We start from the raw sequence: 23595 nt of genomic DNA on the forward strand, positions 1-23595 counted from the left end.
TTTATTTGGTATTTTATATGGTTTGCGGTTCTGTAACGCTTACATGTGGATGGATGGATGATAGATGAAATAGGATTCGTATATTTAATACCTTTCTATTTGGGAATTCTTGACCTATACGCATTTAGATGACGAGTGGTCATGAATGATGGGCTGTGTTGATCAATTAATACAGCAACCAACAAGGTACATGTACATACATACAGTACAGTATTTATTATGTAATGCTGTGGTGGTCATGTATGTATCTCATGCTACATGTATTAAAAGACACCTGGTATGTGCCACATATATGTATGTACGCACGTGTTTTCTCGAGGTTATTAAAACGAAACATCGATTGTCGTTTATACAACCGAGTGAGATTCTGTGCGTAGAATTACAAATTTCTATAGTTGATCGGGGGCGGTCCCTTGCTCGAATGCGGCGCTTCACCTTTGGTTTTGATGACTTTGGTGTCAAGATTTTGAAATTCAATTGATGCTATTGAATTACTAGCCAGTACTGTGGATATGGAGATCGAAATCCAGACCATCTCCCATATCTACTCAAATAAAGGAAAGAGTCTCTCACCTATCTCGCTCTACTCTCCCTCGCCTTATCCCTAATTCTCGCATCCTCACCCCCTACCCCCTCAACCATTGCCCTTTCACCACCCGCACCCCTCCCCGTCGAAACCCTATCAATGACCCTCGCAACACCGCTCTGCTCAGGCAGCGGCTCGTCGGGAAGCTGCCCGTGTTGACGTAGGCTTTGGTTTCTCCACGATATCTGTCCGCCGTCGGCTTCACGTTGCATCTTGGCGTTGGTCTTTGCGGCGTTGATGGACGTGCGCGTATACACGAAGAGGAGTATCGCCATGGTTGCGGCCGCCATGGGCATTGTTAAAGTCTTATTTGGGCTGTTAGTGGGGTCTGCGGGTAGGGGAGGAAGAAGCGCACTCGGGCATTCATGGGAGGCATCTTGGAAGCTTTCTTCAGTAATTATCTTGTTCGGATGTTTCAGTGCTTGAGAAACTTGATAAGTATCCAGCTGTCGATATATCGCCCGATCGGTGGTGTGATGTTGGGCATAGGATCTTATCTGATGGCGATAAGGCAATTCATAATAAATCACTCGGTGGCAACTCGTATTTTGCGCCAGCCAATGGAAGATTACCGATTTTTTAATTACAAACCATGCTATTAATAAGAGACACTCTATGCGTATCTATTTGCACTCCTTACTCTAGCTCTATCTATTTACTAATTCAGGCTTTCCCTTGCTATTTCTATAATAAAAGATAAAAAAAAAATTACCTTTGTAGGAGCCGGGGGTAGACTTAAATCTTGATACTGGCATTCTTGAGGCATTGAGGGTGGGGGCGGTTAGTTTTGATACCAACTTCCGTTCCATACTCGGCGCCGACGTAGAACACGCGGTCAGGATAGTTGGAGATGATACCACTGTTTTGGTTAGTTATTATCTTAGGAAATAGATGTCTATATATATTGGGCGGAATGCTTACTCGACACCATCACTATAATAGAATTCATTAGCTCAAAATTAACGGTTCTCATTAGATAACAAAGGAAAACTTACAGAATCAACTTCTTAATAGTAATTTCGTAATCAACAGTCCAAGGGACGACTTGCATCCCAAGTTTGTGTGCCCGCTGGACAACATCCTTGGTGACAAACGGTGTGTAACCGGGAGTGTTGGGGGTTTGGGATGAAGGATAACCGTGGACTGGAGACAAGACAGTAGACCCAATGGACTTTGCAGCGGCGACCCAGTCGCCGTTAAAGTCGTCAAGCTAAGAGAAAGAAAAAGTGAGTGCTTGAACTTGACTAAATCGACTGGGGGAAGTTCATACGTTGATCCCGCCCAACCAAGGATAACCTGAGACACCACGGTCCTCAGGGATGACTGTGGTATCGTCTAAAAGCGCAACAATCCTAGTTTCCGGGAACTTTTCTTTAATTCCAATGAGAGTACGCCAGTCAAAAGACTGGATATAAGTCCTTTCAGCCCACCCACGCCTCTCAAGGATAGGCACAATATCATCAATGTATTTCTCGAGAGCCAACGTCTCGTTTGGACGAATGGGGTCGATTTTGGTCTGTGATTCTTAGGATACTTTAAGTATATAGTTGAAGTTAAGGTGACTTACCTCCAAATTAATTTCAACATTCTTATCGCCGTAGCAGTCGACTAAGTCAAGAACCTCCTCAAGAGTAGGAATCTTGGCCCCAGGATGTACTATTCTAATCAGCTACATAAGATTAAAAATGAGTGGGTGAGTTTTACGTTCTGCTTGTTTGTGAAGATCAAGTTGCAGGCTTCCACAATCAAGGGACTATATTTTAATGTCAATAAGGGAAACCCATCATTTAACGGAATCCCCATAGGTAACGTACCTGCACTTGTGCAAGTGTCAAGTTGGCAATAAACTAGACAACCCGAAGTTTACAGTAAGTAAATATTCTCCGAAAGTAGACTGCTACTCAATTGAGAAACTTACCTGTCCAACGTATGTGGCATTGGGCTCAGTATCTTTGCACTTGGACGCCACAATTTGGTGATCGTGCCAGATCACGGGCTACAACACGATCAGCTTTTTGTAAGTTTACGGGTAGATAAACTTCTAGCTCTATAGATCTACTAACAACGCCATCTTTTGTAAACACCTTTCGCATGTCAGTAAGAAATAGGCTCATTAGTATCAGAAGAGACTTACAGTGTCCATTTCCAGGACATTGGCACCACTCTCAAGAGCCTTTGCAAATGCCCACAAGGTACCTGCGTAGTAACAACTTATATTAGCATTCTCGGATATAATAATTTACCAAATACGAATTGTATATAGAACTTACTCTCTGGCCTGTACCCGAGCCCTCCTCTATGAGCTTGAACTTCGAGTCTCTTATCCCCCTTTTCGCCGCTGTATGTCTTCGGAGTAGCATGTACGCTCAATACAAGTCCAAGAGCTACCGTGAGTTTTGAGAAATGAACCATATTTGCCGATTTATTCGAAAACCAGTTACAGGTTAAAATTCTGGAAGGAGAAAGAGTACACTTGACCTAGCGATAAAGAGAGCTGTGTATACGTATAAGCAATGGTGGTTCATAATTGAGGAGGAAAGCGCCCGCCTTTTGAACATAAAGCCGTATTGCCTTGAGGCAAATCTTTCTCCCGTGTAGCTTCATGGTTCCTGTCCCGTTCGTGCTTAGATCTAAATTTCTGGCCCGTGGGGAGCATCTTCTGCAGCACGTTCCTACAAAGTTTTCTGGGCTGACAGGGTCCATAAAATACACTTTGATATCTTTACCGTTAAGAGCCAAATACAACCTCGCTTCGGAGCATACCGTATATCTCCCGGAAGGGCTTGTGGGGAAGATAATCGTTTTAATTGGACAATCTTGAATCTCACCCCTGTTCTCAAGGGCTTCCTTTCGCACGTGAAATTAAAGAGCTTGCGGGACCTCACCTGTACCAGGTACGAAATACGGCAGCTCGATAAATGGAAGTCAATTAATTAATTGTGGATTTCATGTATCTTTCCTGATTCAAGAATTTGTTGATTCCCATCGAAACATACAGTGGGATACGTGCTAGGAGTAGGTAATCTTCTTAGCAAATTAAACTATGAGACCGGGCGGTGGCTTCATCAGTGGCTTTTGTCGGGTAAATTCTACTCTAGCTAGCTCATAGCGGGACAACGTCATGTGACTCCGACATTATGGAGATCTTCAGGCACAGATTATTGATAACGTCATCTACTAGATCTTACGTGGGGTACATACATGTACTTTTGGTAACAGCGAGGTGTTTACCTGGTCTTATCTTGTACCTACATGTATCTACATGTATACATCTGTGACAACAAGAAGTCAAATACTCAATTTCACTAAAATCCCTACTAGAGCTTTGGAAAAATTGGATTCTTTGCTGCTTATTGCGTCAACTTTTATTCCCCCTGTTCTCAAAATAAAACTCTGACACTGATAAATTTCTGTGGATGATCATTCATACAACTGATATAGGCAAACAAACCATGTCCATTCTTTGCTGCCGTCGAGGTGACCCAAACACTATCAACAAATCAGTGTCACTGTCTCCTAAAATAGTTGGTCATATTACGACACCCCGCCCTCAGGCCTCACGTCAAAACATTGAGGCCTTTTACAACGAGGGTAGAGAGTTGTTGAATACTCTCCAGGAAGAAAGGGGTAAATCTAATTTACGGAATGAGATTAAGGAAGAGTGTGAGATTTCGAAGAGATTCTATGAAGTTTTTAACTATTGCTATTGGATCATCAGCTAAAAATTTCAGTACGGAATCTTAGGACACCTCTTAATAGTGAAGAGGCAGACTCTGCGGCCAAGGAGAACTACAGGGAAATAGGGCACGTTAATGGGTACAAAAATCATATACCCTAAACCATCCTTTGCTCGATTTTCTGTAGATTCTGACGAGAGATATTCTAGTACTCGCCGAGTATCAAAATCATCTTCAGCAATTGAACTCCGTGGGCCAACTATACCAACCATTCCAGATACCAATGAAATTACAGTCCCTGCAAAATCAATGCCTGCTTTGACTAGTTCATTAACGATAGTTAAACCTGGGACCGAATCCATTCTAGAAAGAGACATCAACCATATTCTCTTAACCTCATCTTCCACAGAGGAGACAAAAAACCCATCACTACCTCAAATGTTCCCGGTAAATACGCCAGTGATTCCGAAAGTGGACCATATAGCTGTGCCTTCCACTCCAGACTTGAGCCCTTATCTAATGCCTAGCATTGCTACCACAATTGCATCAATAAATGGTAAATCAAGATCAGGAATCACAATTCCTATTCCCGATGATAACTCGGAGGCTGGGAAACTCTCATCGGAGCAGAGTCCAGACGAAAAAGATGCTGAAACGGCAGATGAATGGCCAGAAGACTGCAATACTGTTAAACCTGAGATTAGGCTTGGTAAGTCGATTATTGATCTTTTTGCCTTTTGCAAATGATAACAGTGGATAAAGCTGACGAGAAAGATGGCACTACGGCCGATGATGGGGAAGTAGCGGCTGCAGATCCCGAGAGCCCGAGAAACACAAAGCATCGAGAAGATGCGAGTGTCAGTGATAAAACCGCGAGTAGGAACGATTTCACGCCCAATGAGATCTTTTCGAAAATACCCACATGGGTTAGGCCCTCAACAAGCACTTTTATGTCATGCCCTTCCTCTCACGACCATAACCAAAAAGATGGCCTGGGGAGTTCTCCAAGTACAGGAAGCGCAACTCCAGAACTCACAAAGAGTAACTCTACTAGATTTTATTCCCCGTTGGAGGCAACAAGTGCAAACAGCACGGGGGTCAATACTCCTGCTTTTGCTTGTCCTCCAACGCCCGGCTACGAGTTTCGGCCGTCCATTGATAATACTTCGTCCTTCTATCCATCTCCTGGAACCTCGCGTTGCGTATCTTTAGTTGAATCCGAGAGATGCACTCCAGAACCATCAGCATTGTCTACGGATGCTGATGCCCACAGGCTAAATCGGACTCCTCGACCTTCCGACATGATAATAGATTCACCTGGAGGTTCGCTATTTAAGTTTCCATGGGTGAGCCTTAGTATGAATAAGTCGCCAGAGCCTATTACAAATGAGGCTGCTTTTACTAGAGGCAGCTCGCTTGCGCACTTAAAAAAAGCACAGAAGAGGGGCCGTGATCTCCAGCTAGCACCTAGAACAAACATTGAAAGGTCTCAGGATGTCGTTCTCAGCCAACATGGCGAGGTATGCGAAGACCTTTACCTGGAGGACCGTGCCAAATCAATGCTTGAGGCTCCTGAGAGCCTACCAAATGTCCCAATAGATAAGGCTAGTTGGTACTATGATAATCTCGAGGACCGGGAGATTTCCAATAGTATAACGACACCTGCTCCGAAGAAGAAAGAAAAATCTACCACATGGGTCAGATCGACTACCCGCGTAAGCAGTTTAACGATGCGGCAAGGCAAAGTGAAGGACCCGAGAATCTGGGGCTCACCTCACGGTAGGAGCTCCATCGGTTCAAAAAGAAATATTTTTAGTAACTACGGCAAAACTGAGAAAAGGTTTTCTTTAAAGAATAGTATCTCTCTTGGTGAAAGAATGTGGGAACGTTCTAGTATCCGGGACAAAACCCAAGAAAAACTACGAAAAGCTACAGGTTCCGAGGTTTTACCTAATCTCACCACTGATATTGAAACTCTTGATGAAACCGAAGCGAGGAATTCCCGCTTAAAGAATAGGAGATCAAAAGCCATGATTCGCTCTAGGAGCATGACACTTAGGAGGACATTTACAAATAGCATCGCAAAGCTTAGAGGAAAAGTGAGTTTTAATGAGAGTTCAAGAGGGACAATTATTCCTCCTTCACCTAGGGGCAAGCAGACAAACAAAGATGGTTTTTATCAAGGGCATTGTAACGAAGAAAATCTATTCACTCAAAGCCCCAAGACACTTGGTGGAAAGAATAAGTTCGGTATTTCTGGATCGGATGTGTCTAGCATCATATTTCGACCATCCCTACCCAAAGAGATGTTAGAACATCAGAGCAGTACAGAACTTATCAAAAAAATACCCCCTAGAGATGAAGATATTGTTACAAAAAATGAAACCGTGGAGTCGTACACCGAGTCTTCCTATCATGGCGTGCACTCACATAGGATTCCTGACGACCGAAGTGTGCCTGACAATCCTGGACTTAAAAATATGATTGAGGAATCAAACAGTAGGTCTAGGCCATGGAGCACCCTATATGATGATTGTGTGACCTTGCCTTTTAGTGGTAATGATATAGGGGAGGGAAGTGAAGATGCCGAGAGCGATAGTGATATTGATACACAATCAAGCGGGCCTTTCAGAGTTGGTGGCAGGAATACGGAGGAAATCTGGCGTGATGCAAAAGAATCTTTGGAGAGCACAGCTTGATGAATGATTAATTGCAAGACTAGTTTGCATATATCGTTTCATCTGGTAATAATCGATGAGTATGGCCTAGATAAGACTTTGATTGGGGTAATTGTTAATATTCTTTGAATCGTTGGCTTGGGGAAAACCTCATGCTACAATTTGCTTCGATACTGGCTGCATCAAAGTGGTAGAGGTTACTTTCTGATAAAATTGCGCCAGTAATATTGGGTTTTATGAAGGTTTTTCTTCTTTCATCTTGTTATGTTTATGTAACCCGCTCGCTATAGCGATTGATTACATGTAGTTAATGCTTAATTGGCTGGCAAATGAACTGCATTGAAGTTTTCCAGAGAGATTTTTAGGGAATTGTGTTATTGGAATCTCTGGTTATTTCTTAATACGCATCTGCGTATTGGGTAAAATATTGTTCGTTGTTTCATCTCGATTATTTCTAGACTCTCATATCCATGAAGTTTGGATTAGATCCTGGTTTATATGGGCGAATAGGTCACTCTAGACTTATCTAATTAAGCCTATAGAATTAATCAAAATACTTAATAAAAAGTCCTACAATTGCAAATGGATATATAGGTATCTATACATCAGTCCAATTACCAATTCAACGTCTTTGCATGTACGACCTCAAATCTCTCCAAAAACTCCTTCATTTTTGCATATTCCTTGAAGCCCTCTGTCTTTGCAAATTCATGATGATGCTCCACCGTCTTAAACCCCGAAAACTGAACCCACTCACCGCCGATACCCTCTTCAACACCATCAATTCTCCACCCTCCAACCAATGGGTACGGCTCTGTAAAATCTTTGAGATGATGTGAATTCTCTCCCCATATCGTTGCGAAATCCTCTTTATGGCCAGCTTTGACAAGGTGCCGGGCGAAAGCGACGCAAGGTGCATCCAGCGGAAGAGTTGACTTATCCATGCCGGCATGAAAAAGAAGATCAACATTGATAAGATCTTTTACCTCCTCGAGGAGTGCTAAATTCTCTGTTGAGGGGAGAAAAGCGTGGTGGGCTTCCACAGATGTCCAGGAGCCCAGAAGATGAAGAATCTGGGGGTTCTCAATTTGCTGAAAGAGAGAAAACTGGGCACCAGAAGGTGCAGAAGCTTTGTTCAGAACCTGTAGTGCATTCTGGAGACCGGACTTTAGTGAAGGTGTGTCACTGGTGTGAGGAGACTTGATAGAGAGGATGGCATATTCAAGGACAACCATTTTAGATATTGTGTGTGTATATAGATGTATGATTTTAATGTCGATGTTAGCTAAGTAACATTTCCTTCGCCGGGGACTGAGGTTTATATAACCTCATCAATTGACTCATGAGCTCAGATTTGTAGCAGCTCAGTGCTCACAGCTCGTATTCGGAGAAACAAAATTCCCTGCACGTCAGGGAATACTCCGGTGGAATCCTGTTACACAGGGCTAGACGGCTGCGGGAATGATTGATCAGGAAGTTATATAAGTAGACTTTCCGTATTTATCCGTAGGCCTTGTCGATAAACCGGACGTATTAGGAAATTAACCTACATACATGTACTTGTATACCAAATCATTGATACCTCCTAGCTTAGACTGAATGGTAATATATATGATACCCCCAAGGTTTGAGAAAACCTAAGTATCTTCATTTATCACACAAGTACAGTCTCAACGACTGTATCGCGCGAGGCCGGCCAGTCGCCATGACCACAGAAAGAAAAACTAGCTTCATTTATTCATTGCCAAGAAAACGGCGAGTGAGAGTGGTCACGGCGACTGGCCGGCCTCGCGCGATATATCATGGTGCTTACATGTATACGTATGTACATACCTAAGTACATGTAATATCTAAATTCCTCGACTTGTTCAGTTTTAAGCGATACATGTAGGTATATATCCAAGATCACCGAATTGAGCTCCCCCAACGGTCCTCGTGATTCTTGGCAGCCCATAGTCTGCTCAGGGCTATGTTTGAGTGTAGACGTATGTACATGTACCTATATACAGTATTGGCGAACCTGGACAATCATAGCAATCAAGTAGTAATTACGTAAATGGTGTAAGATCATGCTGCCTCACCCGGAAGGAATGACTCGCATTTCTATAATTTCCTTATTTGGTGCATGTACAGTACGTTATTCTTCTTCTATTGCGATTAATTTATTTTCTTGCTTAGTTGATCTATTATATATCGATCATGATTCTACTTGTTTGATTACTTTCTTGTGTGTTTTTTATTAATAGCGGAGATGATAGCTCAGGGACAAATATTCTCACTGGCCATTGAATTTGGCTGACCAATAAGAATTCGCCGTTGAGCCGGGTTAGAGATCGGAGCCGCATATTGCAAACCACGATAACTATTGGTGATATCATGCACGATCGATCCACATGCAGTATAATCCCGAAAATCTAGACGTGGCGATAACTGTCTATATCGTTGTGATATTATTATAGCATCTATCGAAGACTATATAAAGACCTTGCTTCTGCGCTGTCAAAGCTTTACTCAAATTATATATATACGTATATGTAAGTCAAATCTCCAGCTTCCCCCTTTTTCGTCCTTAAGCTCATGCTCAACTCCGCACAATAGCTATTGATAATGGATTTTCTGCGCACCGCTGGCTTTGTGCCTCTCACAAGAGATAATTGGGAGCTTTTGATGACCTACTGGAAATACTTCACTCTCGTACCTCCCCTCGAAATCTCGCCATCAAATTTAGATCCATCTAATGCCGCATAGATATGTCCCGCACAACTAATCTTGAAAGACTGGTACCCCATGGGAAAGACCTCCTACAAGTCTATTCTCAATGTTCCTGGTAGCTTCCCCACTTACAGCTAGCTTTCTACAACATATCCTAACAACCTTTTGTATAGGTAAACCTGCCTGGATTTTAATGGAGCTTGTCTCTCCGCTCACCATGCTTTACACGGTCTCTACGAACCCCGAACGAACGCAACCGCTCTCCTATATTCACCTCTGGCTAGTAGCACTCTACTGTCTCCATTATACTAACAGAGCGCTCATCAGCCCTCTTATGAACCATTCAATGGCACCTATAAATATCATCCTCCCCATCGGAGCTGCTTTCTTCAACCTGATGAACGGCAGCTTAATTGGCGGGTGGCTTGGCGGATATGGCTCTGCTAAAGATGTGCCGACGTGGCAGGTGATCGCTGGAAGTGTTTTGTTCGTTACAGGACTGTTTGGAAACGTGTATCATGATGAGGTACTTAGAGAGATTCGAAGGGATAAGAGGGTGGACAAAAATGCAGAGAAAGAAGGAAAGGTTGTTGTAGAAAATGGCAGGGTTTACAAAATCCCAGAGGGTGGCCTCTTCAAATGGGTTTGGCACCCACATTACTTTTCAGAATGGGCGGAGTGGTATGGGTATATGATGATAGGAGGGGGGTTTTCGAGCTTTAGGCCGGCAGGGCTGTTTGTGGTTAATGAGGTTGCAACTATGTTGCCTAGGTAAGACTTTCGCTTGATATAAAGATAACTGTGGCTGACTTTCGTATGTATAAAGAGCGTTGCAGGGGAAAAGATGGTACTTGAATAAGTTTGGAAAGAACGCGGTGCCTGATAGGAAAGCTGTTGTACCAGGTGTGATCTGATGATTTGTAGTGTAGGTTACACATTTAATTACACCGAGTGCGATAGATAGCAATAGAGAAGAATACAATAATATGTAATTGTTTTAGGAAGGATATGGGTAATTGACCCAGAAGTCGCTGTCTCGTGCCCAGTCAAAATACTAGGAGAAGGCTGGGCACGAGACAGCAGTAATCGGTAGGAGGGATACATTTATGCATGCAAGTAACAGTGTTTCAAGTACTTCCAGAACAAATGACGTAATTTAGTAAGTGAATCAATAGAGTGCCAAAAAGGAGATGTGATGGGTAGTATTAATGTGTACATGTAGTAATATGAGAATGCGGAAACAAGGGAACCCTAACCAGAAAACCATATGAAAAAGTATTTAAAAAAATGTGTGGATTTGACAGCGGTACCCGTTCCGCTCGTTTTGTTGATATTGTGTCATCCGTCGGGAGGTGCCTGTGAATCTAAAATAAGAAAGGAGGTTTATGCAGGCTTTGACAGATTCAACTTACCGCTTCGTAAAGTCAATCCCTAAAACACTCTCTCTTCCCCATACGTCTCCGCAACTTATTCGAAATATTTTCCCTCTTGGCCTTATACACCGTTCTAACGCGTCTCCAAGCTTTTCTAATATGGCGCAAACCCTTCGGAGGTTCTTTCTTACTCTTTTCCATAGCTAAGATTGCATCGACGCCAAAGTGTAGCGTCATGACTTTGTCTCTGATATCTGATTGGATGATTAGAGATTGTTCCTCCATTTTCTGAAGTTCCAACTGCACCCGCAAAATCGCCAAAAGAAGTCCTCCGATCTCTTTATAATCAATGGCGAGTCTACCAAACGACATTTGGTCCCTGGCAGCAAAATACCCCTTGATGTCCGCAAACAACTTTCCGAATAATTGCACTTCTTGCCAAGCTGACTTGATATCGACATCGAGCATGGCGTTCAAACTCATAAACTCGTCCAGGGGTTCGTCCAGCCTATACTGAATAATTTCGATCTCAGAAAAGACATTTCCGGGGTTGGGTTGCTCATGCTTGAGACGCCCCACCAAATTCTCTAGATGTATCTTTTGAAGCTCAACCGCTTCAGCCTTCTCATCCAGTGCCGACTGGATGACATCTCTGTGGGAGGTAAGTTGGTTCCTCATCAGATCTCGGGCGAGTACATTCTTGGTGCTATCGTTGCCATACTGAGTATCGGCCCATTGGGTGATGAGTTTATCGAGTGGTTGGTGCCAATACGAACCCTTGGATGAGAGAAGATCTGTAAGCGAACGGAGGGTCATTTGATCCTCCGTCATTGTGGCTTGTTTGCTTTGATTCAGGGGGGGCTGTGGTGTTTTGGATTGCTCCGGCAGTTTGGAGGATGACTTTGGGAAAATGAGAGAAGAAAGAAGAAGGAAGTTTAGAGAGCGGATCTTATCCTACGGATGGCATTTGGGAGAAGTTCGGTGAGTTCGAGCTTACAATAACCACAACTTATCCAGTGCGATATTTGGTAGCGACTAGTGCGCGTGTTCCAGGCGCCTAATAGTATGGCTAGGTTGGATAAGTTGATCGATCTTTCAAAGCTACCTACCTATACCCCAGAACAGACGATATATAATAGCTATAAACTATATGTATACAAAGTAAGCCATTGCTCCCTTGCTCCCGAAATAGTTGATAATTCTCTCGTTAATAAGTAAAGAATTCGTCCAGTAGCTATATACGTAGCTGCTCAATGAACAAGTCTTGTTACGACAACAGTGTTAGGCGCGGGTCATCTAGGGCTAATATTGGAGCTTCAATACCTAGTGCGGGCTTTATATCGCCCAAGCTGAGCCAGCTCGAATATTATCCGTGGAAAGCTCGAACCTAGGCTCGAGCTTTATAATTTATGAACTGTGTGTTATAGGCCAAATAGCCCATCCAAAGTCTCACCTCATATTCGATACCCTTTGCAAGAATTCATATTCCGGATTCGTCTCAAATTTCACATTGAGAGGTCTAATTTTAGGTCTCAAAAAGGGGGCTCGAGGTTAAGCTCGAGCCTACCAGGTTCGATCTCAAGGGAAATACATGTACACGAGCCAGCCCGTGCCTAATGTTAATGTATTGATTGAATCTAGTTACAACTCTAACAACTTTAACGTCATTCATTTTTTTTTTTTTTAGAGTTACTCTGGCATTTCTATATATCCATAACTAGGAAATCGAGACATACAACCTCGTCGAAACTATCTGCTGCCTCCCGATTCTTCGAATATCCTAAGGGCTGGTGGATGTCCGGTTCATAAAGCAATACTAACAAAGAATGTTAGGCGATCTATTGGCATTTTAAGCATTCCTACAACTCATGACCGGAGCGTCATTAGCCGAGTGATATATTATGATTAAGAAATCAATCCTACTGCATAAATTTTATCCCACCAGAAGGAGGAAGTCACTACTAATACCCCCTATAACAACAAATTAACACGTTATATACGCTTTAAGTAATGATGATGCGATATGAAGTCCTTGTTCGTTTATGTTAATGTGCCGATAATGCGTTTTATCCGTCGAAGCTAAGACGACAGAATACAATCTCCTTTAGCTATCTTACTAACCAGATATACTTTTAATCGATGAAATTGCATTCATCTCAATATTTTATAAGAGGTGGTCTCATGCATGATTAGTCTATATCTCGATTTCCAATACAAGAACTACATTGGTTGAAGTCGAATAACTATCGCTTTGGCCTTGGCCTTGGTCATAATATCAAACTTGTTGTATGTAATGAGGACCCAGCGCCTGCGTACAATTGCATGGGTACCGACCTATACACACGTATACAGATAACGTTGGAGTAAACTTTATATATAGTTGGGACTCGGTGCAAACTTGAGCTCTTAGAGGTTTAGTAGTATGGACAAATAGATATCTACAAAAGAAAAAAAGAATACATTACTTGTAACTGTCTCAGATAACATTCGTATATGGATTGCAATTGCCTCTCAGATATATATATTCGAGTATTCAACTACCTATCTAGGTCATCTATGGCTTTAGAGCTCGAGCTCTCTATAGTCATCACCTACTTAGTGCAATATCCCAAAGAGATCGGGGATGTAACTTGAAAGACCTGTTATTGATCAAATCGTGAACCCTCTCGACATATATATGCCTATAAAAATCCCACAACGTATAGAAATACCTTAAATATCATCTATGGTTAATAGCCTATAGCTGCTTCCTTATTCAAGTTATAGAGCCCCTTTCATTTGTTGTATCTTTAACCCCATACTTGATCATAATTCGCTGCTCTTTGACCTTTTATCTTTTCTTTAACTTCAGTCACCGACTATAATATATCTTGATTGGAAAAGAAGATGTATGTAATGGAATCTGAATCATTATAGTATGAATGGGAAATCCGACGTCCCCTTAAAGCTGTCATATTTCGTATATAAATGTATCTAATTACTCGATGGTGTAGATACTTATATCTTATAGATAAGTTCGAATTCTACCGGCACCCTTGACAAGTATTCTCGTACCCAATTACAGTGCATATACTATGTCATGGGATTCAATCGCAGTATATTAAACCCCGACAAGATAACTGAATTCTAGTTATCGAATGTTAATTCCCCGAGCATGTTTCACCTCTAGACTAGCATTGCCATAGCTTAAGGCTGCATGCAATTAATGAATTAAACAAACAAACAAACAAACAAAAAAAAAAAAACCTCCAGACTAGCTCGTACGACCACTAAGGTCGTCTACTAATTATTTGGCCAGTACCTTAAAGGCCAAGACAAACTACAACTAGGGTAAGGGGCTTCTCCCCTGGTTCTGCAGAAAGGTATAAATTACCCCTCCCCCTCACACTCCTCTTCCTTCTCTACATATTACACGATCCTCAACATACCCTTGCATAGACCAGTTTTTCCTCAACGTCCAATTGCAAATTTTAGTACAGGATCCAGATCAAACAAAACGCCTTTCATAATTCTCGCAATTTGTTATTCCCACGAGTTTCGAGATTCGCTTCTGGCGTATATCCCCCTAGGCTTCACATGTGTAATACTGTGTTTCAGATATATGGAGAATGGGAATGAGGATAAATGATAATAAAAAACCTTAAATTTTTTAAACTTCGCGACTTCCGTATTGCGCGACCCATCAACTTCTTGGCAAAATTCCATGCAAAGAATTTTTTCGTTGCAGACTTCCGAGACATCATGTCAACCGTGAGTCTGGGAACAAGAGCATATTCCAGCGATCAGGTCACCCATTGAGTGATTTAACCTCTCTGGGTAGGGAGCTCCGTAGGTAGAACGGAGTAACTTTTGGATTTCGGCGCCGCCTATAGGGAAGTGTATGGAAGGCGAAGAAAAAGACAACAATGCGCATCGCGGCCAGAACCCCGGCCCCGGAACCCTATAGAGTGGTTACAAAATACTTGATAAGCGACAGTGATTTTCGGTGCTTCACGTATGAGAGACATGTTTCTCTTCGGTGCTGCTAGGATCGTTTCTCCAGGTTGAAGGAACAGCAGTGTATGATTCCTGGCTGTCAAGGTCATGGTATTAAAAATTACAAACAAGATGTGCGTAAAAAAGGTAGTTAATAAAGGTCCAAACAAAAATAGTTAACAAGCATTTTCAACCAAAACTCCCACGAAAAAAACACAACGCTCAAAAGCAGAAAACTCCGGCTTCAAATTAGTGAATGATAAAAACAAATGTCCACCTATGTAAGTAAATACACATGTAGCCAGCTCTAACTCTATGGTCCGTAAGCTCATCAGGATATAATAATGCAATATGCTCCAATTTCGACTTTGTAGCCCCTCCTCTTAATGCCAATCTAGGTATCTTCACCAACCACCAACGACCATGCAACTAAAAATCAAATCAAAAACACACAACGGGACGAGAAAAACTCCGTTTCTATGTGAGGATACATAGATGATACATGTAAAGACAGACCAGTAAACCAACTTCTGTCAATGTGCATGGAAAAAAGAAATAAAAAAGAAAGAAAGATGTCAACTAGATGTAAGATGTGCGTGCCAACACCGAAACAGAACATTATTTTTGTGTCAAAAAAACAAGGTAAAAAGACATAAGTAACCCCAAAACACCGTTTTTATAAGAATGCAGCCTGAAACCTGGTAACAAAAAGAGACAAATAAGAATGGGGAAGGAGGGGGGTATAACAAGTACTTTTAAAAAAAACGGATGTCAATCAAGACGCTGTTTAAGTCGAGAGACGACGATGTTGAAAAAATAGAAAAACCACCAATGAATGTTTGAGAGTCAGAAAATAACGCTAAAAAGAAAAGAAAAGAAGAACCCATAATGCACCCCAATGTCAAAGAAAGAACGTTTGCTAGTATTCCATCCTCCACACTATACTTCCCAGCTCATCCCATCCTAAGGCTCACACTACTAGTGCCCACTCCACCTCTAGCCGCTCCAGGTGTCATCAACCCCATTCCAAGTCCCATAGGTCCCTCCGGCCCGGGTGTGCTCGGAGTCACGGGCATAGCCATCGCTATCCCAGCCCCACCAAGCCCACTCATAACGCTTGTCATAGTGGGGTGTACCATGCTCATCAAAGTAGCACTTCTACTATTCGATCCGCTGCCGCTTCCCCCACCACCTCCACCACCAAGTCCAGGACTTGGATAAAACATACCCTGTGGCAGCGTTGCCTGCGCTGCAGGACCCAATGCTGCGGAGAGCGGCGTTGCGGCGAGCCAGGTTTGTGGTGCAGTCATTGTCGGTGTGGATGTCGGTGTCGGGCTGGGAGCAATCATGGACTGGAACCCAAATTGTGTGGGTGAGAGAACTGATGGTGGAGAATTGGGTGTCGAAGAGGACTCAGCCATGTACATCCTGAATGATGAGCCATTCAAGAGAATATATAGATCCTTTGTCGGGCGCACAACCATACCGACGGCAGTGAGCATGTTCTTTCGGAAAGTGTATTCTTGGTGAGTACTCTTGATGAGCTCCGCAATGTTGATAATCAACTGTTATCACTCCATCAGTAAATATTCTATAGAAAAAACAAAAGCTTAAACCCGAAACTAACCTTAGTGAAGATGTTAGTATCGTCCCAGAATCGGCGCCTTTCACCAACATCTCCCTCTTGGATAGCTTCCCATCTGACCTTACTCAGCTTCCTCGCTGCGTCCGCCCCATTGACGCACAAAGCCGAGACCTGCCTTAGTTTCAAAGACACATTCGGCATCAAGCTCTGCCCCAGCGCAGCCTTAATCTCTTTCTCGATGACTGGCAGCGTGCTCAATGCCGCGCCAATGGCAGTCTGGAAGATCCCATACAACGGCTCATCGTGGTCGAACCCAAACCCATTCTCCGACATCTGTGAGACAGCTGAAGACGGGACACTGTTTAAACCCGGCGTTGGCGGGAGTGAGAAGTAGTCGGCACCCAGCGGGCCACCCCGTGGGGTTGTATAAGCTGCTGACGACATGAACGTAGCGGACGGGATAGATGCTAGTCGTAGTCCAGGGTTATTATTAATCTGCAGCGGCTGTCTTCCTCTCATCATTGAGCTAGCACTACTGAAAGATTGTACACTCGGTGTGGGCCGATGTGTCCTAAGCAATGGTCTGAGAATCTCATACGAGCTCTGGATCTCAACATAAGATCCGTAGACTGTAAGTAGTAATGTCCTCATATAGCGGACATCATGTCCTGCTGCTCCGGCTCCAATCTCTTTTGAGCTCGACTGTAGCATCGACAGCACTTGTCGGAACGCGGCAACGCAAGAGTAGCAAGCATCAATGACCTGATCTACTGCTGCCTCATCGTCTTTCTCCTCGTATGCCTCCAGAGCTCCAACCAATGACCCTATATGGATATTCCCGTTATAAAGAGCTCTCTCAACTTTATGGTGAGGTCCGTTAGGATCAACTGCTGACTGCACAAAGTGCTCGATCGGCTTCTGCAGTGTGCTCATAGCATAAAGGATCCCCCTAGCAGCTTCACCAACTCTTGCAGATGACAATGACGTCCGCTTATTCTCTGGTAACGAGCTTAACCGTCGAAAGTACGGCCCAGGCTGTCGTTCCTTTTCCGTAGGACTGCCCTGCGATCCGCCGTTAACACCGTCAGCAGGCTTCCCCATATTCTTTTTTAGCGTCCTTCCAGCCGAGTCGATGATGCTATCGTGCGAGTAACCACGTTGGTGCTTCGAAGCCTTCTGTTGCTGTTGCTGTTGCTGTTGCAGATGCTGTTGCGGTTGCGGTTGTTCGATAACGGTTCGAAGGTTGTTGTTTCCTCCTTCTCCAATGCTTCCACTACTATTGCTACTGCTGCCGGTGGTGCTATTATTGCTCCCGCTTCCTTGGAAAATGGCATTTGGGGACTTGCGTGGTGGCAACATGCCCATTCTCCGATTACCCCGGATGGTTTGCAGCTGTGCTGTAGATTCGCTATGACTACGGGATCGCTCCAGCTGAGACAGGTTGGACTCTGAAAGCGGTGTCTGAGGCTGCTCCTGCTCGGAAGCAATAGAGGAGGATGGGGATGGGGAGAGAGAGGAGGCGGGCATTGGTGCAGAGCTAGACAACATCGTGGCGTTCGACAGTGGCGAAGGCGAGCGATTCTGGTGCAGAGATAGCATGGACCGTTTAGACGGACTAACGGATCGCGTCCTTAGAGAATTGGAAGCGTGTGGCATGATGGTATCGAGCTCTGCTGATAGCCTGAATGGTGCCTCTTTCTGCTGTTCCTCCGCTTGGTTGGTTGTGGTAATAATAGTAGTAGTGGTGGGATTAGAGTTGTTATTCGTATCGCTACCTTCCACTGAGCAGCAGCAGCTATTCACAGAACCAGGGCTTGGTGTTCTAGAAGCAAAGGTCGCGGTATTGATTGATGAACAAGAATCATTCCCCAAGTCTGGGCCGTAATCACTACTAGAAGGGATTTTACCCCAGGAAAGTTTAGTCCCCAAAATTGAAACCACGGCATAAACCCACAATACCGGCGGGTGCGGTGGTAGAAGTAGGTAAAGAAGGTAGCGCAGGCAGCTCATCAAACCATCCACTCCCACTCCAACCCCCCCCCCCCCGCCCTAGTTCGCCGTGACCCCGTCAATGCCGGGACCAGGGTTCCGGTAGGGGGGTAGATATGCGAAAGGGGGAGGGGGGTTGGACTGGATAGGGTTGGTAGGGTAGCACCCCCCAGGGTAGGTACTACGGTACATTTACTCTACCTACTTCACCTACTTCTAATGTTACTGATCTAGGAGGGCCTTCCTTACCTTGATTCGGACCCCGTGCCCATCTTCTCCGCATGCTGCCTCAAGAATCTCTTGACCTCCTCCAGCCATACTTCGTCGTCCGTTGCGTCGTCTTTGGCCAGGAGGTCTTTTGGGGGGAAGACGATGGGGTTGTGGTGGAGCTTCAGGATCGTGAGATTGGGCATGGCGCCAATATAATTAGGCAGAATGGTGATTTTGTTTTTGCCCATTGAGAGCACCTTTTGGGAGAGGCCATGTGAGCAGCTTCTCGAATTATCATTGCCAGGTAGATTGGAGTATAACTATGTAATTTTAAGTGGGGGATTGGAGGAGGAGGGTAAATTATTGTGCCTTGCAAATAAGAGTATTGATTGCAGTACTGGCTGGCCATACCTTCAGCGACATCAGGGTCCCAAAGTCTTCGGGCAGTGAGCCTATTTGGTTATGACTGACGTCAAGTATCTCAAGCGACGGCAGGCGAGTGATCTACAGCAGCAACACATAAAGCAAACATTTCAAATATCAGCCCTCCCATTCAGTTTTTTTTTTCTTTCTTTACCCATACTAGCACTGAAGGAAGGATAACGAGGAAGAAAGAGAAAAAGAAGTTGTAGGGAAGGAAGTTTTTTTTCTTGTCAAACCATACCACCGCCGGAAATTCTCCGAGTAAGTTCGCACGGAGGTTCAGATATCTCATTCTGTGAAGGCCCGAGAACCCATCTTGCAGCGAGGTCAATTGATTATGGGCCAAAGCGAGTCTTCAAAACACAAAACAAGCAGAACAAAATTTGCGGGAGAATAATCAGTTAGCAACAATCGAACCCGCCATAGCTTAATTTTTTTTTTTTTTCTTTCTGAAGGGGGTAAAGTGGTGGCGTTTCATCACTTGCCCCCCTTCCATGGTTTGCCGTTGGCTGACCTTTCTACTTCATCTTTGATGAGCTCAATAGCCTCCAGCGGGATGCTTGAGATCTGCTTGGATCTCAAGTCTACCGAGAACGACGGCCTTGGCTGGCGGCCCGGTGAAACTTTTCTGAGGTGCTTCTCGAGTCTGAACTCCTCACGGGCCTGTGCAAGAGCTCTGGAGACGATGGCGAAGCAAACGGCATGTTCAGCGGGTAGAGAGGACATTTTCTGCAGTGCAGGAATGTTGGATGGGGGGACGTTGCGAGGGAAAGAATAGCTAGCTAGCACAAAAAGTATAAAAAGACGAAGAAAGGGCAGCAGCTGCGTTGAAACAGAAGAGCAGCAGCAGTCGACCCGTTACAGTCATTCACGGAGCTGAGTGACCGGGTGAGTGTTCACAAGCACAAGATCACACACAACTGCGGCATGCGCTCATTCTTTTTGCGGAGGGGCGGGTACGCGGGGAGGAGAGCGAAAACCTGGTGCTGGCTTATGGCGGTGAAAGCTTGCTGTATGGATGTATGTAGGTTTTTACATATGTAGGTACTCTATGTACGGCCCGCTGGGTAATGATGCTTCCCGCCTGATTACCTGGTCTACTATTCTTGCCTGCTGCTTGCCTATCTCGGGCTTGTTAAGTAATGGGGGCATACCAATATGTAACCAACAGCCTTGCAAAACACACGACGTTTTACATGAAATGCAGGTTCCTATTTGTGAACCCCTACTCCCCCATGTAACTTCCGTCGAGAGGTGATCCGCACACTGCCGTGAGCTTCTTCGCCTTCTCCCACAATGACTGGATGAGCGATGTCGGCGGGAAATCAAACAGCCGGCGGTAGAGTACTTTACTGAAAAACTGCCCCAGGAATGGAAAGCTGCAGGTACTAACAGAAAAGCAACATATCCCAGGAAACTTCTTTAGAAGGCAGAATTATTCATTGGATCAGGTACATATCTGCCTACATGTAGGTACAATAGGTAATCAGGGTCCTCTTTTCCCGAGAGCTTCGATTATGAATCCCCGGTTGTGATTTTGCGCACATAAAAGCAGGAATCGATTCAGACAGACATCAAGCTTTTCGCGCTTCCTTTCTTACGAGGGAAGGGATGAGGGATGGGGGCACACCTGCATTGCGCGGATCCGCGGGGTAGCACGTGTGGTGGTGGTGTTCTTGTTTCTTCTTCTTCCGCAGAGTTGTGAAGTGGGAGGAGTGCACTTTACGTACTGTAGCGTACTCATGGCAAGTACATGTACTTGTAGAAATGCAGGCTGGGATTTTAGAGGAGGTTTTCTGACCGCGAAGAGCATCTCCATTTACCCATTCGTCCTCGTCCTTCATCCAAGTGAGTTCTCCATTTCCCCGAATAGGTATTTTTTTTTTTTTTAGATATCACGAAACTGGCAATCGCAAGCTTGCAGTCTAGTGTAGATAGGAATAAAAAAAAACAAATTACTTCCGCTAGGTACTCTACAGAAGATGCCTCCGAGACCAGATCGATCTCGTACCTGACACTATTTCAATCAATCAGTCAATCCCCGCTTCTCGGCAGTGGTAAGGCATGTACCCATCTGGTTGTAAAGGTAAAGCTGAAGCGGCGGCGGCGGGGTAGAAAGAGCATGGTGGTTGTGGATACCGATACATCCCCAGCTTATTACAAAAAAGACCACCTAGCCAAATACATACATTGCACTCACACCTCTTCTAGATTTCATCCTCAAATTTCCCGGAATCTCGACATTCACGGCTTCAATGATCATGTCCAGAGGTTCTGTGATGCTCGACAAAGAAGATACCACCACAACCCCCCACCCTCCCCCGAATGTGGTCCAGCAGAACGGTGCGACCACTCATGTGAAGAGCGCTGAACAATCCAAAGAATCACTACACCAGCTCTGCTCGCAACTCCACGACAAGATCTCTGCTTTCCTCGCGTCCACGCCTGAGACTGAGCTCCTCCGGCAGGTTCAGCACCAGACAAAGATATCCCTCCAGGTCGTTCAAGAAGCATTACAGAGATACTCGTTCGTTTACCCTCCCCCACACTTCGCCGCTCACCAAGCCATATACAGACAACTAAAGCTTCCCACAGATTCGATGAACTCGCCATCTCATTTAACGGTGGCAAAGATTGCCTTGTACTGCTAATAATCTTCCTTGCCGGACTCTCCCAGAACTCGCTCCCAAAGAGCTCAATAGCGCTCCTAAACGCAGTCTATGTCATGTCCCAGCACCCATTCGCTGAAGTCGATGAGTTCGTAGACATCTGCGTGCCGTCGTACCACCTCGACCTCGCTCGCTATGCGCTCCCCATGAAGAAGGCATTCGAGATATACCTCGAGCAGAACAAGAACGTGAAGGCCATCTTCGTCGGTACGAGGCGGACAGACCCGCACGGCGAGTTCCTCACGCATTTTGACCGGACGGATCATGGCTGGCCGGACTTTATGAGAGTGCACCCGGTAATTGATTGGCACTACCAGGAGGTTTGGGCTGTAAGTTGACAGAACCCTTCAGCTCCGCCTTGTTTTCTTCCACTCCCCCCCCCCCCCCCCCCAAATTCCCGTTGTGCGGTTGGGATTCTCGGACCCCCGTGCGGGGTGGGATTTGATTTATCTCACTGCGGGTCTTCCCGCCCGTAAAGTGTCTCGGTTGATCCTTGGACAATAACGGCATGCTGACCCGACGGGTAATCGTAGTTTCTGCGCGCGCTTGAGATACCGTACTGCTCATTGTACGATAAGGGCTACACGTCTCTAGGCGGAACGACCGATACCCATCCCAACCCAGTGCTACTAGAGAACAAGAGCGGGGAGTCAACGCCGCGATTTAAACCTGCCTATGAGCTGGTAGAGGACCTACAAGAGAGGTTAGGGAGAGAGAGCAGGTAGAGGATACAGTTTAGAGCAGGATTTTGTTGGGCTGGGTTAACTATACAGGCGCCTATAGGAAATGGTAATGGGTTTATTTTTGATATGCTGGACCTGGAGCGGAGCGTGTAGAGGAGTGTGAACTTGTTGTGTATGTGAGCGATTGACTGAGGGAACTAACATTATATATCTATGTTGGCGTTTTATGGGCCGGCGGAGAGCTTGAGATTTGTATATATTTTTTGCACCACACCGGTGTTTCTATAGTTGAGGAATTAGAAGAGCGATCTTCTTGTATGGGGCTATTGTGAGATGTATACTGGGTTCTGGATGTCTGGTGTACTCGTTGGCCATATTTCTTGGTAACTTTCTTCTATGCGCCGGCCGGTCTGCAGCCCTTCCCCCTCCAGTCACTCCCGCACCACGATACTGCAAACCCATCCTCCGGATTCTTCCTACAGTCCAAATACCAACTCACTCTCTCTATTCACAGCTGTACTATACTCTACAGGCATATTATACCACACCACCTTCCCCGGAACCTACGAAGCTCACATGGCAATAGAAGACAATGATTCACACACCGACACCCCAATATCCCCGAACCCATCACATGCCAGCATCGCCAGTGTAGAGTATGTCTTTCCCTCTTCCGCCGTTGCATCAACCACAGCATGTGCACCTCGGGAGACCCCGCACCGGTAATGGTCGGTGATGCAGGTACCTACATGTGCTCCCCCCCCACCAGAGCCCAGCTCAAGCCAGCCGGGTTTGTCAGTGGAATTCTTGCGGGAAACCCATAGGGTGGGTTGACAGCTCTCTCTTTCTCCCTCTCCCTCTCCCCCGCTAGGTGGCATGGGGGCGGGGATGTAGGATCACTGGTCATCACTCGGCCGGTAATGCGGCCTCGAGCAGAGTAGATGGAGCTAGTAGAGTACCAAAGTGACTTGACTTGTAAGAGACCGTCTACTCTAGCTGACCGCAACCATCGAATGAAGAAGAGAAAAAAGAGGA

General features: G+C 44.9%; 8 protein-coding genes across 8 annotated transcripts; 3 read left to right on the top strand and 5 right to left on the bottom strand.

Annotated features, from left to right (window-relative positions):
- Positions 1 to 379: 379 nt before the first annotated feature.
- Positions 380 to 962, bottom strand: LAJ45_00833 (uncharacterized protein; the record flags this gene model as incomplete). Its single annotated transcript, XM_046110432.1, has 4 exons — positions 380 to 483; positions 574 to 583; positions 631 to 891; positions 942 to 962. 4 exons carry the CDS (start codon positions 960 to 962, stop codon positions 380 to 382), a joined length of 396 nt encoding a protein of 131 aa, XP_045977125.1.
- A 359-nt stretch (positions 963 to 1321) lies between these two features.
- Positions 1322 to 2998, bottom strand: LAJ45_00834 (uncharacterized protein; the record flags this gene model as incomplete). Its single annotated transcript, XM_046110433.1, has 10 exons — positions 1322 to 1445; positions 1508 to 1519; positions 1582 to 1796; positions 1857 to 2102; positions 2154 to 2242; positions 2291 to 2339; positions 2401 to 2433; positions 2505 to 2582; positions 2721 to 2782; positions 2857 to 2998. The coding sequence occupies 10 exons, from the start codon at positions 2996 to 2998 to the stop codon at positions 1322 to 1324; spliced, it is 1050 nt and encodes a 349-aa protein (XP_045977126.1).
- Positions 2999 to 4038: 1040 nt separating this feature from the next.
- Positions 4039 to 6962, top strand: LAJ45_00835 (uncharacterized protein; the record flags this gene model as incomplete). The annotated part of the gene is made up of 4 exons (XM_046110434.1): positions 4039 to 4249; positions 4318 to 4402; positions 4473 to 4972; positions 5026 to 6962. The coding sequence occupies 4 exons, from the start codon at positions 4039 to 4041 to the stop codon at positions 6960 to 6962; spliced, it is 2733 nt and encodes a 910-aa protein (XP_045977127.1).
- A 593-nt stretch (positions 6963 to 7555) lies between these two features.
- On the bottom strand, positions 7556 to 8176 carry LAJ45_00836 (uncharacterized protein; the record flags this gene model as incomplete). Its single annotated transcript, XM_046110435.1, has 1 exon — positions 7556 to 8176. One exon carries the CDS (start codon positions 8174 to 8176, stop codon positions 7556 to 7558), a length of 621 nt encoding a protein of 206 aa, XP_045977128.1.
- Positions 8177 to 9334: 1158 nt separating this feature from the next.
- LAJ45_00837 (uncharacterized protein) lies at positions 9335 to 10567 on the top strand (the record flags this gene model as incomplete). The annotated part of the gene is made up of 6 exons (XM_046110436.1): positions 9335 to 9339; positions 9424 to 9475; positions 9540 to 9635; positions 9690 to 9768; positions 9827 to 10424; positions 10480 to 10567. The coding sequence occupies 6 exons, from the start codon at positions 9335 to 9337 to the stop codon at positions 10565 to 10567; spliced, it is 918 nt and encodes a 305-aa protein (XP_045977129.1).
- A 424-nt stretch (positions 10568 to 10991) lies between these two features.
- LAJ45_00838 (uncharacterized protein) lies at positions 10992 to 11857 on the bottom strand (the record flags this gene model as incomplete). The annotated part of the gene is made up of 3 exons (XM_046110437.1): positions 10992 to 11009; positions 11066 to 11067; positions 11197 to 11857. The coding sequence occupies 3 exons, from the start codon at positions 11855 to 11857 to the stop codon at positions 10992 to 10994; spliced, it is 681 nt and encodes a 226-aa protein (XP_045977130.1).
- A 4097-nt stretch (positions 11858 to 15954) lies between these two features.
- Positions 15955 to 19934, bottom strand: LAJ45_00839 (uncharacterized protein; the record flags this gene model as incomplete). The annotated part of the gene is made up of 6 exons (XM_046110438.1): positions 15955 to 16566; positions 16629 to 18477; positions 18825 to 19042; positions 19197 to 19289; positions 19450 to 19561; positions 19723 to 19934. The coding sequence occupies 6 exons, from the start codon at positions 19932 to 19934 to the stop codon at positions 15955 to 15957; spliced, it is 3096 nt and encodes a 1031-aa protein (XP_045977131.1).
- A 1529-nt stretch (positions 19935 to 21463) lies between these two features.
- LAJ45_00840 (uncharacterized protein) lies at positions 21464 to 22670 on the top strand (the record flags this gene model as incomplete). Its single annotated transcript, XM_046110439.1, has 4 exons — positions 21464 to 21735; positions 21804 to 22206; positions 22411 to 22598; positions 22661 to 22670. The coding sequence occupies 4 exons, from the start codon at positions 21464 to 21466 to the stop codon at positions 22668 to 22670; spliced, it is 873 nt and encodes a 290-aa protein (XP_045977132.1).
- Positions 22671 to 23595: the final 925 nt, after the last annotated feature.

The sequence above is a fragment of the Morchella importuna genome, assembly GCF_003444635.1.
Source record: "Morchella importuna strain M04M26 chromosome Unknown Morimp01GS001, whole genome shotgun sequence".
NCBI classification, from domain to species: Eukaryota; Fungi; Ascomycota; class Pezizomycetes; order Pezizales; family Morchellaceae; genus Morchella; species Morchella importuna.